This window comes from Haliotis asinina, chromosome 4 (assembly GCF_037392515.1).
Source record: "Haliotis asinina isolate JCU_RB_2024 chromosome 4, JCU_Hal_asi_v2, whole genome shotgun sequence".
NCBI lineage: Eukaryota > Metazoa > Mollusca > Gastropoda > Lepetellida > Haliotidae > Haliotis > Haliotis asinina.
The window spans coordinates 79,614,544-79,634,447 of record NC_090283.1 but is presented as its reverse complement, the minus strand read 5'-3'; the positions used below and the strand labels follow the sequence as shown (position 1 = coordinate 79,634,447).

Genomic DNA, 19,904 nt, shown 5'->3' with positions numbered 1-19,904 from the left:
ACACTAGAGTCTGCTCTTCAAGCCTGTAGCATTTATTGTGTTACAAGGGACAACGCTTTACATTTGGAAGACTAATTATGACAGATAGCATTTTAATAATTATTATCTGTAACAAAAGTATAGATCACAATCATCATAATCATCATCATCATCATCATCATCAATATTGACTTCAGTGTCTTCTTCTGAAAATATTTGCTTTGTACAGACAATGTGGGTTCAGCATGATGCCATTGTGAATGGAGGTTTGTTCTATCTATTCGTATGTGTTACGTTTTGAGAGATAATGGTATTGTGACTTTCAATCACAGGCAGGTACTCATTAAAATGTTTTATAGACTAGAGAACCGTACATGATACACACAAAATGTCCCTTGAGTTAATAATATATAAATATCATAAATCATCTTATTGTGTTACTAGTTCATTTGGGCCACTGAAAAACTTCATAATAATTACTTTTTTTTGAGATTTGATAATCTTGATGTTATACTCATCTTTATCATCAAAATGACTTTCATTGCAAATTATGATAAAACTGATGTCTATGCTGTTGCTATATTGTAGCAAGATGATATATGCAGAGTCGAAAATATTACAGCCTTTGATACCACAAACCAAAGCTAAAATTTCAATTTTATCTTATCATAATGCATATCATTATAAAGACTCTGTCAGAAATCATACAGTTTCAGTCGCAAAAATTAAAAAGAATCCATCCTCACAGTAACCAAGCTCCCTATCAGTGAACATACACATTTTTGGGGCCCTTTTTTCATTTTCCCCCGCCCGCCCCATTCTTGGAGCAGTCAGGTGATGAGAAACAAAGAATTAACGATGGATGCCCTTAGCCAACTCTTAATGGATACGCCTTGTTTTGGAATGGACTGAGGGTATACACGAATCACAACATCTGTTATGAAGGCAGGCGCCAACACTGTTTCTCGGACGGTAAAGCCTCCACAACAACCACAAGTAAGACACATTATATACACCGTTTTATATGTTTTGTTCTGAAGGTAATATTAAAGAGATCATTTCCTCCGTACACTTATTTTTTTAAGTACAGCCATCAACATGTGGTCTTTCATTTTACACTACCAGCTATCTGATTTACAAAAAACACATAGCCTAAAGCTGTGTGCAGGTTATCAGAAAAACAACGGTTTTTAGAGCTTAGTGTTGCTAGTAATGGTACCTATGTCTTCCTCAACATTCTTTATAGATCTGAATATTACCAATTTTGTTGAAATGAAAACAGTTTTTGAATTTGCTCCTTTACTTTCCGGTTGATAATATAGATCAGTTCACAGCACATTCATCTCCAAAAAGTTCTCTGAACAAGGATACACTGTTTATAATTTTCAGTTAACGTTTAGAAAGGGAAAAATGGGTCTTCGTTTAAATGTCAAGGAGCCATACATGTGTGATAGGATTCATTAAACTAGTGATCCAATATACAGTCAGATTCCTACAGTCTAAAATCTACAGTGACTATATCATTCAAGTACAGTACCAGTGCCTTAGATGTCTATACCTACTGGATGATTATTGCTTGAGACAAGGGAGGTTACTCCATTTCTATTTCGCAATCTGCTGGATGTGTTGTAGAAAATACATAAACCAAGTCAAAAAATAATTTTGGAAGATACACTATAATGGATAGTGAAACAATACCAAAAGATCTTTGACAGATTTTATCTGCTTGAAGAAATATGTATCATTCACTCTTTTTTAACTAACACTACTACTACAGCACTGATAACTCATTTTGGCCTGATTAGAACATTTCAAAATTTCACCAAGTCATAAGAAAGTTCCTGCTTCGTCTTTGTACGCAGCACCAACAAGGTAACCATGGTGACAAGATGAAGATAAAACCAGGCAACACAGTCAGGTCGTGATAATAAGAATGCTTCCATTTTTCATCAAAAACGTTTGAATAGTGAAACATACGGATTACTGAATTGAACCATTATCATGATTATGTACATCACTACATAAAATCTTCGATATTTATATAACAATCAAACATAAAAACTTCTTACATAACAATCAATCAACGTACAAAGTGGTTTTGGGAGGCAGGAAATAAACTTTGACATTGGTCAGTATGACATTAGCGCACTTGTGACTGGCAGCGTTGTCACAAAGTGAGATCATGTGTTGACCATGTGATAGCATCTGTCTAAAGATCTCAGCCAATCGCAAAACATGTCTGATGTCATCCACGCTTTGTTGTTGAAAGGACAGTGAACATACAAGTGAGACCAATTAACTGATTAAGATCACAAACTAATGACACGTTCACCTCAGAAGCTAATTAATGTCCAGATTCAGAGAGTGAAGCACCGTATTAATGAGTCAACAGTTAATGAGTTTACATAGTTGGTTAACAAGATTGGTTACGGCTAGCTTCTGTTTGGATACCGTGTAAATCACTAAGGCTGCCTGATGAAAAACAGCAGTGTTCTGATTATCACAGCATATATTTTTGCATCTCTTAATTACTGCACACATTGACAATAAAATGTGTCAAATCACTATCTACATTACAAATATACTCGTACCAAACTATGAATAAATCAACTTTCTTGGCAACCATGCAGTTTTAACGCAGGATTAATTGGGGACAATACACATCTGGCTGACTGCTTCACCCACACAAGATTAGACAGCACTGATTACTGTATAAACCCATATGCCACTAGCACATGCACTAGCCATTTGACATTTTATGCTGGTGTTGTCAACTTGCCAGATTTGACAACTGCCAGTTTTACAACTTCCACTGTACATGACATCAAACTGGCCACTACTGTTTTACAAATCCTGTCCTAGAAGTATGTACATATTAAATCACTGGTTTGTCAGTGATAATGCCAAACTGAACAATCCCCAAGCCATTTAGACACCTTTCTTTATGCACACCGGCCAGCACAAGACTTACTCGACAGCCCCACTTTGACATGTGCAGGGAAATAGATTGGCAGACTATATCATATCAACATTCTCACGCAGACAAAATGATTTATAAGACACTGTCATTTTCAAGAGTGAAATCAAAAGCTGTAACAAAGATGGAAGGGAGATAACTCCTACCTTCCTCTGCTGTCAGCATGTGATGGTTGACTAGGAGGTCGAATGCTTCGTAGCAGTAGACATCTTGCTTCAGTGCCTCCTGGAAGCATACTGCTGCCTGTTGTCGGTTATCCATTGCTTCATAGATTTTACCTCGGAGCAGGTTCACAGAGTTCTCTGACTGGCAACAAAAAATGGACACTCTTATGCAATTTTTAAGTCCAATCATCTTGATCTTACGGTTATCTATGTATCTATTATTCTGTAATATTACAAACTGAATATGCTGGAAAAATGATTTGGATGATACCCATAATTTCATTCTCATGTACTGAATGAACCTTATCATATATAATATATATGATGGACAGAGAGATCAAGGAGAACCAATATACTGACAACATTCATGTGAACGCACCATTTGTGTTAAGGTGATGGATAGTCATTTGTGGCTATTCAACACGTTATTCTAGTGCTGTGTTTTCACAAATGTTCTCAGTGTTTTCTTCATACAAAATAACACTCAGGTGATATGTTTCAGTGAAAGAAATATGTGTTTCCTCAAATTTTGAGATGTTGGTTATTGCTGAAGTAGCTAACATTGCTTTAACATGACGAAGGTCTGGGTAACTGACGTCACGAGTAGCAATCTACACATTGGGGCAGTCTAAGTCAACTTAGTCTCAGTGTTATTCGTTACACTCCACCACTGAGTGTAACAACCCCTGGTAGAAGGTCGCGTCGGGTAACCTTTGAGCTACCTATGACTGTCCAATCAAACGAGAGATGGTTAAATAGATTTAGCCAATCAGACAACGACTACTACTAAGGGATTGGAGGGACTTACAAAATATTCAGGTCACTGACACAGATCTCATCACAAATAAAAATCAGCACAGTTTTTGACCTGCAGTATATATGCTTTGGGGTTTCTGTTGACATGGTTACCATCTGCTAATATTTCTGCAAGATGACATCCTTGAATTTTGCCAAAAAACAGTATTTTCAGTGACTGTGTACTTACCGTTGTCATGGTTGTAACATGTGCCATGCACATCAGCTGGAAGCGATCATACACTAAATAGCATTCAGAATCGTTCAGGTACAAAGCTTTCTGAGATAACAAGTTCAAAAGGCATGTGCGAACGTCCACTTTCGCAAATGGGTAATCTGTGTTCCGATTAGTCAATCTCAAAGATTAACTGACGCGATCTCTCATAAGGTTTTGTTAGACTCAGCAGTTGACAGTAAACGAAAAGTACTAAGGCTGAGTTTACTCAGACTGCACATTGGGGTTACGATGACATGTGTCAACCTTGTCAGTAAATCTAATCCCAGTAGTTGCCTCTCACGGCACGTGCAATAGCCAATTCAGATCTGGATCTTCACGGACATCAGATGAACCAGCTCCTGCTCAAGCTTGCTAGATGATGTAATATCCTCCAGACATCTTTTTACTAAATGTATACTCAACTCCAAAAGAAACATGACGACCAGTCTCATATAAAACAAGGTACCAGTAACTTGTGGTCGTGATGGCTAACACATCCCTCTACTTCCAAAGCAAATACAATAAACAAAAACTGATATGGCTTTTCAAAAGTTTTTTACTAACATTCAACAGTGATAACCTGGATGTTAGACTGAATGCCTGTTACCACATTGTCATTGCCTGTTACCAATGTGTTACACATTGTCATGTTATCATGTCATGAAAAACTGTCAGTATCGAGTATGGCTGCCATTATTTTTGACAACAGCCAAATGTCTCCTCATGGCCTTGAACAGTTGCCTAATGAATACACAGGGGATGCTGTTGTACACATCTAAAACTGACTGTCCAAGCTCACATGGATCAGGTGGTCTCTGACGTAGACATCTGTCACTCTCGTCCCGCAGGTGTTCCACAGGGTTGAGGTCTGGCCTATTTACAAGAGCTGGCCAGTTCATCGTCTGGATATTATTGACAGTAAGGAATTGTTGGGTGAGTCTGACGGTGTGTGTTCTCGCATTGTCCTGCTGGAGAACCAACTGAGGTCTGGTAGCTAAAAACGGGACAACAAGCCGCAACACCTCATCCACTTAACCTTGTGCAGGCACACCTCTTCCACGACCAAAACCGCTGCTTTGGAAGATGACATCTTGTACTTGCCAGACCCGATTGATTCCTCTCCGGATCATAATGGAAGACCCTCCCCAAAGATCAGTTTCCAAAACACACGGACCAACATAAGGCCGATGACAGTGCAGTGCCTTTGCCCTTAGACGTCTATGTATTGTAACCACAGAACCGACTGTGGACACCAGTAGTTTGATTGGCTGTTGTCATGGCTTAAAGGAATCTGCTACGTAAATGGGAGCTCACAATGTAACAATCCTGTCTGTGGGTCGTCACTGTATGGTATAGGATTGGTTATGGCATTCCAGAAGTCTGTAGATGGTTGCACAATGAATAGCAAATTCTTGTGCAACATTAGCGACTCTCATGCCGGCATCAAGCATCCCTAGCACCCGTAATCAACATCATTATTCAGTTGTGGCATTTCTACAAACGATACATTTAGGTTCTCCTGAATCACACATGGTACATGTGAATATGACATGTTCACATGAACATGTAGGTAATGACACGGGGAATGTGATATTGGGGGCGACACTGGTTGTGTTTGGGTATAGTGGTTAAAGGTTTTGCCAAGGACAGGATTAATATGAAAAGACATGATGCAGTGACAGAAATGGCAGCAAAAAGGAGGATTTTGGTCTATGGAAGGCCTGCATAAGACATCCATACAACCATAATCTGTACTCTTTATGTCAAAAAATGCAACTGTCAAATATTATCAACACACTGGAAATGACAACCAAGTATCAGTATCATGTTTCTTTTGGAGTTGAGTATAGAACAACTACTTATTTACCTAATTATATAACATTTAAGACAGAATTTGTACGTACATCTTTGATAAGAAGGTTAGACTCAACATCTGTAAGGTTGAACTTAGGTGGTGCTGTGTTGAGTGAGTGAGTATTATCCACCATGTCGAGGATGTTGAGTGCCTCTTGCCACTCCCGGCACTCATACTGAAACAGGAATCACAGAATGTTTTCAGTCTCACACCCGGTTTCTGGACCCAAACAGTGACAAACTGTTTATCATCCAAAAATGTGTTCCAAGGGAGATATTGTTGGTGTGAGATGACAATGACAGGGGCTAAAGGAAGCATAAATATCCAAAGAAAACCCTTAATACAAGTGAATAACTTGCAAGTAAATATAACACATATCACATCTGGGATTACACTTTCTTAGTAAAGTACAAATTCTAGTAGTATTTTTGGAATCGAACCCACACCCTCAGTCAGGCACCTTATTGACAGCACACTAATAAAAAAGTACTAGAATTTGTACTTTACTAAGAAAGTATAATCCCAAATACGACATGTTACATCTGACCACTTTCTAAATGATATTATGTTATCATTGTGAGTAAACACTCATTTAGAACTCTGATAAGAAACAAAGCAATAATCCAAGTTCTGACTGGACTAACACCATATCCAGCTGAGTTTGCTTTTGTTTTTGCCTACTTTTAGTGTAAACTAGTTTTGTACAATTCAAACCATGTACTTACATGACATTTCGCAGCAAGATATCTACATGATGGATGTGTCTGAAATGAAAATGTCGGCTTACCAAATGACATGCTGAATCATTGTGCAATTCAAAGTATTTATCAAATACAAAAGTATGATTAAACTTTGACTAAGCATTTCTGACAAAAATATTGTACCATCAAGCTTTTAATAAGCATTTCAGACACGAACATTGTATAAATCACTGTGATAATGTTGATAACGCTGCTCCATGGTTCAAATCATGTAATGCCTAACACATTCCACACAGATATGTTCAGTATTGCTATATACTGCTGAATTCACATGCCTATGAGCCAGGTGAAGTCTGTAAGTGCCAGTTGAATGATTTCTGAAAAGGCTGATCAGAGATTACAGAGATAAAACACAGACTTCTTTGGAAGTCTTTTTTTATTCATTTCAATTGCCATAAATTTTGTTTTTAATTATTTTCACCTGCACTAAGTTTTGTTCCCTTGGCACACTAGGAACCAGTTGGTTTGAATCTTCATTGGTCTAATTATGGTTCAAGGTTAAGTTTTACACCAATAGTTTCTCTTGTTTCTAACTATCTATAAAATCAGAATTTCTTTTGTTAGTGATGACATATCTCCAGTACCACGCATTATCAAATCTCCCTGGTAAGTGTTGTCAGAAAGCGCCACTTGAACGCTTGAGTCAAATCTGAGTATGTCGGATATTGACAGAGAGACATATTAATCTGATTAAAACATTTCATTTGTTGATACTGCCTATGTTTCAATATTACGCTAAACATATCATAAAGGGAGACAACCCACCTTGTCTAACTTCTTGTTCCGCAGTAGATGTGAGGCACGGTGGTACTGACCTGTGAGATATAGTGTCTGAGCATACCAATATACATCTTCCACAGAACCTGCCAACAGAAAACATAAATATACTCTGAAATCGGTTTTAAGAAAACAAATCAACTTTTTCAAAGACAGCTTGTGTACTGATATCTGAGATATTCGAGCATGCCCAAGAGGGTGTTAAATTCAACTCAACTATACTATACCATGTATACAGTGAAAAGGAAATTATAAGCTCCTGTAAGTAATTTCAATGTTCCACAAGAATAAACAAGAGTCATCAGTAGATGACAAACCACCCCGACACCACATATCTGAAAGAACAAATTATCTGACAGTTACTAAGGTTTAACTTGATTTAAAAAAAAATCATTTCCATGTAAATCATGAAAAATATAAATGAAGTGAAAATGCCAAAAATCTGTAAACAGCAAAAGGCAACACTCTGGGATCTGCCTCACATATCTACTAAGTTTTGTGGAAAGATATTTTAAGGTTTTTAAGTTGTGCTCTGAAAATCTGAATCATTGGAAACCGAGAAAAAATAATAATGACAAAAATTCTCTACATAGCAAAAGGCACCACTTCAAGATGTGTCTCAAATACCTGCCAAGTCCTTCTGATAGATATTGAGCGTTTTTTCAATTGTGCTATGGAAAGGAAACCCCACTCCTCCCTTTTGAGAAATGGAGACCGAGAATAACATATATGACAGATCTGTAAATAGCAAAAGGCACCACTTTGGGATCTGGCTTGCATATCAGCCAAGTTTTGCAAAAAATATTGATTGTTTTTTTAGTTAAGCTCCAGAAATGAAAGCCACCCCTCCCTTTAAGTCTAAAATGTTTCCATAGAAACTGAGAAAAATAAATATTGCAAAACCTGTAAATAACAAAAGGCACCACCTTAGGTTCTGTTTGATGTATCTGCCAATTTTGTTTGGAAAATACTGAACAGTTTTAAGTCCGGAAACAAAATGATTAAAGAAGGATGAGGCTTCGACTATATCCCCCTGCATTAGATGTTTTAACAAAAACTGTTTTAACAACATTAATTCTTTACATATAAGCCACATGCTAAGTTGCAATATTCATCAGTAATGGAATATAGAGCATGACATAACACATCTATGTAGCATATGTTACAAAGACTACAACAGCAATCAGTTCTGGACACATTTTCTCTCTCCTGTTGGTTCAGTTCAACCATACCCACTATAACCTAGTCTAAGTAACTACTTTTTGTATCATCAATTGTAGTATAAAGCCACATTCTCCACAAACCTTTGAAGCTGATTACGTTGGATACATAAATTAAATGTAGACAATTTTGAAGACAATCAACTCCAAAGCAATCTTCGTCATATCTCTCAGAAAACAAGGTGTCCTGATGTCTGTGATATGCAACATGTCTGTGATAGTGAGTGAGTGAGTGAGTTTAGTTTTACGCCGCACTCAGCAATATTACAGCTATATGGCGGTGGTCTGTAAATAATCGAGTCTGGACCAGACAATCCAGTGACCAACAACATGAGCATCGATCTGCGCAATTTGGGAACCGATGACATGCGTCAACCAAGTCAGCGAGCCTGACCACCCGTTCCCGTTAGTCGCCTCTTACGACAAGCACAGTCGCCTTTTATGACAAGCATGGGTTGCTGAAGGCCTATTCTACCCCGGGACCTTCACGGGTCTGTCTGTGATAAACTGCATTCCCACCCAGTGTATTTGACACTCCTCTTTCAGGCCTGATGCTCCTTTACCTCCAACAACACTTTATAACATGAAGTTGGAAATACATGCATTAACAAGATTATGTACTAAATGACAAAAAAAGTTAATTACATACCTCCAGACAGTGATACAAGCTTATCTGCCCAAAACAATGCTGAATCATAGTGGTGCTGAAAAACAAAATTTTCACTAAGATCAGAATGAATAAGAATGAATAAGCTTAAATCCCGAAAACCATCTATCAAAACTAAATAATGCACTGACTGAAAAAGCACCACAATGGTGCCTGTAAGTGTGAGCAGCCTGGCTGGAACTCAGCATAACATAAGTAGAGTATGATAATAATGAAAATAAGTCACTATTACAACATGGTTGAACTTTCTTCTACACATTAGACTGGAGAGAAAACAATGACCTGATATTAGTGTTAGAATCTACATCTGCTCTATATATTAAACAAGGAGTTGTTATCCATAAAACCATGCTTCATTATGGAAACATGTTCTGAATCATATGCTTCATTGTGGAAACATGTTTTGAATCCATAGAAAAACCATTAAAAAATACAAGATTAGAACAATCTCTAAGCTGTGTTGTACAATTAATACTGAACAGACTATTTAACATTTACTTTCCAATTAAGTGGTCTTTTCAGTAAAAAGTACCATCCTTAGCTGCACATTAGTCCAGCCATATACAGACATAACACTGAAAACATGTACAAATATATACAGAATCAGATATAACACTGAAAACATGTACAAATATATACAGAATCAGATATAACACTGAAAACATGTACAAATATATACAGAATCAGATATAACACTGAAAACATGTACAAATATATGGGAGTAGTGCACTTTACCGGGCGCGCTTTTTCAGATTTTTTTCGCTGTGCTGGCGGGGCTCGAACGCTCTCAGCAGGAGTCGTGGGATTCCAACTGGCTAATTAGACTAATTAGCGCACACGCTACCTCGGGACCACCGGTGCGATCACAGGTAGTTAGTGCTCGTTTAACGGGTCATTACCCCACCAGCTCTGCGCATGCGCAGTGAATGAAAACAAACTATTATGGTTTGTTTTCATTTACTGCGCATGCGCAGAACTAGGCCCCGCCTACCCATTCATCAAAGCGAGAAGCCACACCTAGGCATTGTTTTCAAGGTGTTGTGCAGCCAATGATATGATATATTCGATTCGTGGATGGATATATGGATATAATCGCATCTAAGGTAAGCCAATCCTAACCTTTACTCACTAACCCTAAGGATCTAGAAGAGGGGGTCCCTAACCCTAAGGATCTAGAAGGGGGGTCCCTAACCCTAAGGATCTAGAAGGGGGGGGGGGGGGGGGGGGTCCCTAACCCTAAGGATACATCAGCGCGTTAAAGTGAGACAGTTCAGTATTACTATAGCGCGCTCATTAGCGAGCGCTGAGCAGTCCCGGGTCGCGCGCCCGGTAAACTGCACTCTAGCCAAATGTTGTCCCAAGGTGCTGAATATCTATTTCTTTAACTATTACTATACAATCATTTCTCTTGCTGTGTAGCGTTAACATCACATTTTCGAAAACATCATGCCAGTGATAGATTTGTGATCCTATGTCAACTGTCTCCACCTCAGTAAAGCAACGTCGATAACTACGTTGGTGGTGCATGTCTATTTCAGGTACTTGTTACCTTATCAATGTAACTCCTCACTCGTTCTCTCAACCTTACAAGGTTTATTTTGGTTTCGGCAGATGTTTGAGGAGCACTTCCTTCAATTTCCCCCGCCATCTTTGAAAGAACTATGTATTTATCCAATGAAAATGGATCTACCGTTCGCCTTACTAACAATTAATCTCATTGGATATTAATAGAACCGGATGGCCAATGTTTAACGGGTTGACTATTACTCTTTGTACAAAGGTTTTCTATTGGTCGATGTTTGGCATAGCAACAGTATAGTGTACAAAATGGCGGCTTACATGATGTAAATACAATACAGCTTAACTTGGATTTTGTAACCGTTTATCGTTTTGATATTGGAAACCACGATATAGGAAAGGTATGTAGTTTGATCCAGATGCCACCTCTCCTCATATCGTTTTACATGTATCTCTACATTACGGCTTTGTAACAGAAATGCTAAATCGTGTTGTTCTCAGGTTTCTTTTCTGTACTTCTCCTGTTTTACCGGATACAGATAATGTCAAACATTGTCATTGTTTCTCAGGTCTGAGGAGCGGTCAGGACACATGTCTTTCGTTGTAATTTGTTTGACAGCACTGTCTATCATTGAGCTTCCAACAAATAACCTCAGTGAATAATGATGAATATTTTGAAAAACAATAACAACAAAATGATTAAAATACCAACCACAGTTCCACAAAGCAAACGCAGATGAGGAGTATTCTTGAGATTTATTACCTTTTTGTAAGGCTGTAGATCTCATATTGTAAAGGAAAATAATCCACACACTACAATCCAACGTTTATGACCACAATTACAGATGTCTGAGCCAGGTGATGAATATGCCGGTGAGGCCAAATCTATGGTGGACGAAGTCATACAGAATGCACTGAAACGATTAGAGACAGGTGTCTTTGAGCGGGAGAAAACCAGCGATTCCCAAAGGTCTGATCTGCTGCCTCCTTCTCGAGAGACCACAATAATCAGAGAGGAGGACTATGAAGTTGAGAATATCAAATGGTTAACAATAGAAGAATTTTCCCCTGATGCTGCAGAAAAGAAGATAAATGAATTCATTGCGGTCTGTTATGTTTGCACAGCTCTTCATTAGTAAGAATACACAATGCCATTTAGAATGTGGTCAGATATAACTCTTGTTGTGTTTGGGATGACAGTATTTCAGTAAAGTACAGTATCTAGTACTTTTTGAGTCTGAGTGCCATCCAGAGATTCGAACCAACAATCTTGGAGTTGGAGTGAGGCACCTCATTGCCCGCAAAGTCAGCTATCTAACCCACTAGGCCACAACAGATTCCACAAAAAATGGAAGTCTGACAACTGGTATTCTGGGTTAGTTTCGTGGTTAAAGCATTAACCTGTCATGCGAAAGACCCGGGTTCGATTCCCCACATTGGTACACTGTGGGAAGTCCATTTCTGGCATCCCCCGACATAATGTTGTTGCAGTATTGCTAAAAGTGGCATGAAACTATACTCATTCACTGACAAGCATAAATTGGCACGATCCCAAGGTCAGTAAGATAATAAGCAAATGCTGATATCAGCCCCAAATCATTCTTTGTCAAGTCAACCTCCACATGTAACTGTGACAGTGTGTCATATGCATCATACATCTTAATACATGATGCTTACATGTTTCTCAGATTTATTCTGATCTTATGAAACATTACTCATTCATCGATATGATTTGAAGTAATAATATTGATATCCTTAGGACAAATATAATTTCAGGAAAGCTTGAACACATAGATTTTATGACGTGATTATTCTTGTCAACAGACCTGGGAGTACGAGAACAGCTGGCTGTACTGTGTTGACTTCATGGGTGAAGATGATCATGAGTTTGACAGACGCTTTCAGTTCCGTGTTCGATGGAGTATTCCCACAAGAAGGAAACCCATTCCACGTGCAACAGCTTCAGTGTATTTCACATTCGTTGTCTCCAAGATAAAACCCAGGGTAATCATGCTAATCAAATACCTTTTAATGTAACTTCCACTCATATTAGCATATGTTATCAGTGGTTGTTGAATGGTCCGACAATGAATATCCCATTAATCATCAAGCAGGAGAAAACAAATCATAACACCATTCATAACATTAACAACCTTTAACATCACCCATTTCTTTTGTCAGGATCTGTCATTTGTCCTCTCATATTTTCTCTGTTTTTTTTTCAGAATTATCCAGTTGAAGTTTTCTATGTTTTTGAAACAAACCGTCTTGTTCACAAGTAAGTATTGAGCAAAATATCATTCAAACATATCAAGAAAAATTAAAAGAAATATTAGATTTTCAATAAGGAGTCATTTATGTCTTATTTAGCAGATCCTTTATAGATACTTCATATTTATTGTAAGAATAATGTCTAACATTTTCATCTTGAACTGTGAGGAAACGAAGCAATCAAGCATGATTTGGATTTCTTTGTGCGAACTGAGGTTGAGTGATTACATGTTAGAAAACTGACATAACTGCCCACACATTTCTTATCAGAACAGAAGTACTGATAAACCGTTGCAACAGGCTCCAATCAATCCAACATCCTACCATGTCCTAAGCTTATGCTTTCAGCAGGACCTGCACTGGATAGCATTTGAGTCTGTTGTTATTTTCAATATGTAAATGGATTGTAATGTTCAATGAAAACTACAAATGAAGGGTTTGTTATTTCCGGGCTCAGAGTATGGTTTTGTGATGTTGTAAGTGGGGAAATATGATATGAATTTGAGAAATGTTTGAAGCATACATACAGATCCAATCATGTCACACTTTGAGATTAGACTTTTGTAAAACAAATGATCTGAACACAGCACATTATTTCCCACTTTTCATCTTCTTGTATCAAAATATTGAAAACATTATCAATAGTAAACATGAGGCGACTCCACACTGTCATATTGTGATAACACAGTAATGGATGGCTATTCAAAGCAGGGTAACTCTTACTTGCTTAGTCTTTCTTAGTACAGTTGAAGTCAGGAAGTAATTATTTATACTTCAAGCTAAATAGTCTTGTACATGCTCCTCAGAAGAAGTTTAGTATTGAAAAAACAGTAACTTTAAGCCATTTATACATATTGAAACAAACCCAGTGACATAAACATTTAAAATTTACATATATTTCATCTAGTGTAATTATGTGTTCAGTGACCTGTTTCGCATGAAATCTGCCTGCAGATCTTTCTTTATTGATAATAAGAAAGAGTTGCTATGGCAAATGTAACACTGTTGTTAGGCAAGCTTACAGCCATGTTGACGTCTATTGATTTACCCCCAGGAGTGCCGAGATTGCTGTGATGTCTAGATACAGACTGTCAGTTGCACTTTATAATGGTGACAGATAGCCACTAAGTATTTTGGCAGTAAATTTATGCTCATTCTTGAATCAAGATGATTTGTCAGTGTTTTTACTGCCCCATTTTGATAACATTTACAATGGATTACTTAGTCTGGTTTTAGTGAGCTCTCTTTGTGACATTACTTGTGAGAAAGATATTTACTGGTACTATTTAAAAAACATGAAGACACAGGTTCTTTTAACGAAATAGTACAACCCATAGCAAAGCAGTTTTACTACATTAAATCTGTACCAGATGTTTCCCAAACAATTTATATGTATTTTAAGTATGGTTTTATGGAATTTGTTTCATTTTTTGCCACCTTTGACCTTTTTACCTGACTCAAGGGGGTAGGTGAGTGGTTAAAGTGTTAGCTTTTCACCTCAGGACAGGGGCTTGATTCGCCCATTCCTGGTGTCCTCAACAGTGATCTTGCTGGAGTAGTGCTAAAAGCAGCATAAAACCACACTCACCCACTCACCTGGCTTTAAGCTCCATATGCTTCAGTTATGGTGTGCAGAGTTTTGCTTTCAGGGTGATGTTTAATGTGGTGGTGGTAATTCTGTTGTCGGTATTGTTGTAATCATATTATGTTGATGATCACCATCTATTTATTTTCAGACCTGGGATGTCCCGGTTCAGGGAAAAATGGCTGAAGGATATCATTGAAAGCAAGGTGATCATGATGTCAGCAGTAACTTTTTGAACCATGACATTGGAGATCTGTGTACAGCCATTATATACAGGACCACTTTAATACAGTAGAAACTTACTACAAACAGTTTTTGGGGATTCAGACTTTTGCAAACTAGAAGTCTGTCACTACTCTTAATACTTTGGTGAGCCAAGGAGAATACTAATCATTATATCCACAACTGCTGTTAGCCAAGCGATAACATGACGAATTGTGATAAACTGGAATTGTACTTTTTACTTTCTCATTTGTGAAATATGTCAGTTCTTCACAGATATGGCCACAACAAAATGAAATTTGTTCTTGGAATTTCCTTACTGTTTTTAATCAATGCTTTGTTGTTTATGTGGCAATTTTCAGACTATGATGAATAGTTCGCATGCTCCAACTTGTCTTAAGATGTCTGGCACAGAAATGGTGAACATACACTCCAAAAACGGAGAAAGCTAAATCAAAATAGTTATCATTGAAAATCAGGGTGTGTTTAGGATATGTGTAAAGAGAAATTATGTCTGAGAGTAAAAGATATTCATCACAGCTAAGGAAACCAAGTCTTACTGAGAGATGTCCTGCTCTTGGTAGCCATAATACCTGTATAACTCCTTGTGTAAGTCAACACACTCAGATGTCAGTCTGTGAGGGTCTCAGTAATTTGTTCCAGATTACATAGTCTTGTTATAGTATATATTGTTATGATTGTTTATGTTATTTCCATACATCAATATACTGTGTTCCATGATGTGAAAATGTTGCCGTACTGCTAATATGTTAATCACTGTGTTGCGCAAATCAGTATCTGTGATAATTCATTCTTAAATTTGATTGTTTTTGAGCATGACGTTTTTAGTTAATTTGTGTTAGCTACTGAGTATAATCATGATATTTAGAGGTGTTGGAGGAGTGGTCCGATCTTTCAGTGTATAACATGGGACATTTCTCTTGGTAGTATGTGATATTTGCATAGTTTCTTAATGATCATGTGAAAAATGCTTTGTAAATATGACTACTGGACCTCAGTTTCTCAGATGTATGGATGATGGTTGAAATAAATTATTATTGACAGTATTAATGTTCCTTCTTGACTGTAAATATATTGCTAAAACTCTCCTTCAAATATCCATGTGTTTCAGCAAGTTGTGTTGTGTCCTGTTAGACTGGGATAATGTTATTTTTTGATAAAATGATTATGTGTTTAACATTTTTTAGTGACATATACTACAATATGTATTAGGGTACTGTTTTGTTTGAACATGTGTAAATATACATGAAGTTTATTTCATTATTCTGCTTTATTTGTTGTGATGTGTGTTGATGACTGGGGTCTACATGACTGTTTGACCTACATCGACTAGCTGCTTGTTGTCTTCACAAACACTATACTGTTGTCATCACTGTAGGTTGTTGGAAAAACTTCATTGACATAATGGTGGCACATGGCACAAGTCAGGTGAAGTTACTTAATGCCAGTTATGGAAAGTAGTCGTCAGGGTGACTGTGTTATGTGGGCTGAGTCAGGGGAGATTCTGATGCCCCACCTTGAAACATGCTCACAGTGTTGCATCTCCATATGAATGTGACTTTGTTTGAAATATGCCGCTCTTCAGGCAACGATAGGTGTTTACATTCTAGAACCTCACTCAATGGTAATAAAGACTGAATGCACACAGATCCAGGGAGAATGAGAATGAAAAAATCATTGCTGCTTGCTGCCCCAGTATCGCCATGTGTCACATGTGGTAGGAAAGATCTCATTTTTGAGGTGTAGGATTTAAATCCAGCATTGTAATCAGTGATCGAAATAACTGCCTGCCCAACTGCCTGTGGCCGGTAAATTTTGAGTCGGGCTGCCTGGAAATTCTCTCCACCAGCCTGATTGTCTGGCTGAAATGTTTAAGGTTGACCTTCTTTCAGTTCGCTCTCAGGACGATTATTCCATTTTAATTGTCATGTCATATTTTGATTTAAGAAAGATGAATGAAAGCTACGAGCATATTCCATAATTATACATGGACAACTCTTCAGCCAGTGAAGATAGGACACTAAAACTGTCTGGCTCAGTAAGCTACGCTATGATTGGATATCTGCAGTCACATGGTTCAATAAGAACCAATCAAAGAGAGGGTTACTTAAACGTGGGCAGGCAACTTTCAAGATGGCACCATTTATGGGCCACCAGCCTGGCTGTCAGGTTGAGCTGAAAAATTATTTCAATCACTGATTGTAATGATGACACTAATTGCACAGTCTTCCCCATGGAGAATGCTACATGTCTAGTCCATGAACATTTGAAATGACATGGCCACATCAAAATGGCTGGAGTGAGTGAGTGAACTGTGATCCTTTGCTACTTGGAACTGAATTATACACGTATATTTTAGTGTGTCAGGTCCTTAGATGAATGTTTTTACACAAAAACCATTTTGGCTCTGCGCACATGGTGGCATGGTCAACTCAGTAGTGTTGATAACTACATCTGACTCACAGTATAAGTTTCAGTGTAGGATTTGAACTCTGATTCAATGTCAAGATTCTGGCACATCTAAGGGAGGTCATCAGGACGAACTGCTGTGCCTCAGACATTGGGCCCTATTGAACAACTGGTACTTAAACAGAGTGTCTATTAAACTGTCCCTGTACCATATTCTACAGGGCCCATAGTTAACTTAAACTAGAGGGGGATCACCATGGGTAATCAATCAAATTACATACATAACAAAACATATCATTCAGTACAAAATTTATTCCAAAGAATGTTATTAACAGTGCAGTGAAAGAACAGACAGCAAACACTGGTGACGTCATTAACAAACAGGCTGAAATTAATGATGTAATACTGTTAAAATAAAGAAGGCATATAACTAATTTGCATGAATAAATGTCTTTCCAAGACAACTAAATACTGAGTAAACAAAAACATGACTTCAAAAACAATTTTCAAATATAAATAAGATATTAACACCACTTTCCCTAAACATACAAAATGTACATCTTATAGAGATCCAATATCCACCAAGGACACATTCTGCAGCCGATCCTCCATCAGTCATGAGGCGTCTCACTACAAAATAACAAACGTGGAATACTTTGAACATCCCCTTTCAGCAACAGACTTTCCGGGTTCAAACTGGAAAATTGTTTAAAGGGAGCTGTGCCAGAATGCATCTTACATTATATTTGGTTTACTTTTGCAGGAATGTCTTGCCGGCTTTTCTGAAGCCACATCCACTTAAAGCCTTCCTTCATTCAAGACATGGATGACAAAAAATGAAATATGTCAAGACTGCAGAAAAGTAAGGACAGAAATTGTGTGATGCTAACTTAAGCATGATTACCATTTTACTCTGTAGGTGTATCTTGTAGTTAATTAATCTCAGTCATTCATATATTTACTCAGCATGTACCATCTCCCGTTTCCATTCATGCATTATGATCGTAATATCATTATTGATGATTTCCAGATATACAGAGTTAGGAATAAGCATATTCTCATGGAAATGAACAAGAGAGCATATGAAAAGACAAGTGTTCCTTTATTCTTTTCCTGTTTTCTTCACAAGGTATGTATCGCTCCGACTGAAACTCTGGAAATAAAGGAACACTAGCATTTTGATATGTTCCTTTATTCATTTCTATAAGAGTAGTATCTAAACATTTTGTACAATGAATGTCCATTAGGAATGTCATATATTAGGAAATTTTATATTAGGAATGTATGGTATAGTATACATATTAACCTGAAGGTCATTTAAGATGTATTGTAATCACAAGTGTCGTTGTTACAGAGGCTTACTGTTCTCTCATAATACTGCTGGTAAAATTATATAGCATCAATGGTCATGAGGTCGTTCTGATATACGGCATAGATACAAAAATGAGGGTCGTACTGATACGCTTCATGTGATAACACTGTAAAATAATCAACGTGGACAGAATGAGTGAGTGAGCATAGTTTTATGTCATTTTATCCAATATTTCAGTCATGTCATAGCATGGGGCACCTGCAGTGGGTTACAAGCACTGTGCCCATATTGGGAGTAGAACCTGGTCCGTAGTGTGATGTGTCAATGCTTCAACCACTGTGCTACCCCAGTGCCAGCTTGGATACTTGATCATTAACCTGTTTCTTACAGGGGCTTTTGCTGAGTCAGTGAACTTGACTTTTGGCCATTTTGGATAAGAATAATGACGGACTGTTTCAGTAAAGACTGGGGTGTTCCATTGTGCCTTCATGCTTTCAGGGACGCAGCTTGGTCTGAATCATGAACAAACCTGAATAGTGATAACATAGACTTAGTCTGAAATACTTCATTATCAGGACTACACCAAACTCGAAGACAGACTGATTCATCTCACTCTATCTTTGTATATTTAAAAAAAACCATGGTACTAAAGCTTGTTAACCTCATGTTGAACTGTCAGTGTGAATAGTTCATGGAGAGAATATCATCCATCCTGAAAACATGAAAGTTTAAACATGCCCATGCCAACTCTCCTCAGTACCAACTCACAAACACGATTGAACTTGAAAGCTTAATTCCGAGTGGATTTGAACAACCACACAAGTTTAAAGGATGACTAAATGATTGATGTGATGTTTGGTCTTCCAGTCGACTCCTTATGTGACTGAGCATCTAACACAGCACTGCAAATTATTGACATAACACTTGAGTGGTAAACAGTCCGCTGCTAATGATTACTGAATAATTGATCACAACACTTAGCACTCCATTCATCAGAACCAACAAACTGTGATGGATCCGGGATACAGTTTCTCTGAAGAATGACAGGGATGGGGAAATGGATCATCTGTCTCACTACCAGCCGACAAACAAGTGTAAACAAATGATGTAACTGAATGACTTCTTCTGACGCAGCAAACAAAAGTTGTAAAAAC

At 37.7% G+C, this 19,904-nt stretch overlaps 2 protein-coding genes across 2 annotated transcripts in view; one reads left to right on the top strand and one right to left on the bottom strand.

Annotated features, from left to right (window-relative positions):
* LOC137281944 (cell division cycle protein 16 homolog) overlaps nucleotides 1-11,082 on the bottom strand; it is a 45,899-nt gene extending 34,817 nt beyond the window's left edge. Inside the window, exons 1-6 of the mRNA XM_067813676.1 lie at nucleotides 10,962-11,082; nucleotides 9,395-9,449; nucleotides 7,514-7,611; nucleotides 6,713-6,751; nucleotides 6,037-6,162; nucleotides 3,103-3,262 (exon numbers count right to left, since the gene is read on the bottom strand). Of these exons, the coding sequence (XP_067669777.1) occupies nucleotides 3,103-3,262; nucleotides 6,037-6,162; nucleotides 6,713-6,751; nucleotides 7,514-7,611; nucleotides 9,395-9,449; nucleotides 10,962-11,060 (577 nt within the window). The 5' untranslated portion in view covers nucleotides 11,061-11,082. The remainder of the gene's footprint in view (nucleotides 1-3,102; nucleotides 3,263-6,036; nucleotides 6,163-6,712; nucleotides 6,752-7,513; nucleotides 7,612-9,394; nucleotides 9,450-10,961) is intronic.
* A 117-nt stretch (nucleotides 11,083-11,199) lies between these two features.
* LOC137282755 (A-kinase anchor protein 14-like) lies at nucleotides 11,200-16,292 on the top strand. Its single transcript, XM_067814541.1, has 5 exons — nucleotides 11,200-11,331; nucleotides 11,776-12,036; nucleotides 12,755-12,934; nucleotides 13,156-13,208; nucleotides 14,938-16,292. Exons 2-5 carry the CDS (start codon nucleotides 11,776-11,778, stop codon nucleotides 15,020-15,022), a joined length of 579 nt encoding a protein of 192 aa, XP_067670642.1. The 5' UTR covers nucleotides 11,200-11,331; the 3' UTR covers nucleotides 15,023-16,292.
* Nucleotides 16,293-19,904: the final 3,612 nt, after the last annotated feature.

Coding starts and splice junctions, on each gene's coding strand:
- LOC137282755 (XM_067814541.1), top strand. CDS start 11,776: ATGTCTGAGCCAGGTGATGAATATGCCGGTGAGGCCAAATCTATGGTG. Junction 12,935..13,155: donor TCTCCAAGATAAAACCCAGG/GTAATCATGCTA, acceptor TTTTTTTTTCAG/AATTATCCAGTTGAAGTTTT. Junction 13,209..14,937: donor ACAAACCGTCTTGTTCACAA/GTAAGTATTGAG, acceptor ATTTATTTTCAG/ACCTGGGATGTCCCGGTTCA.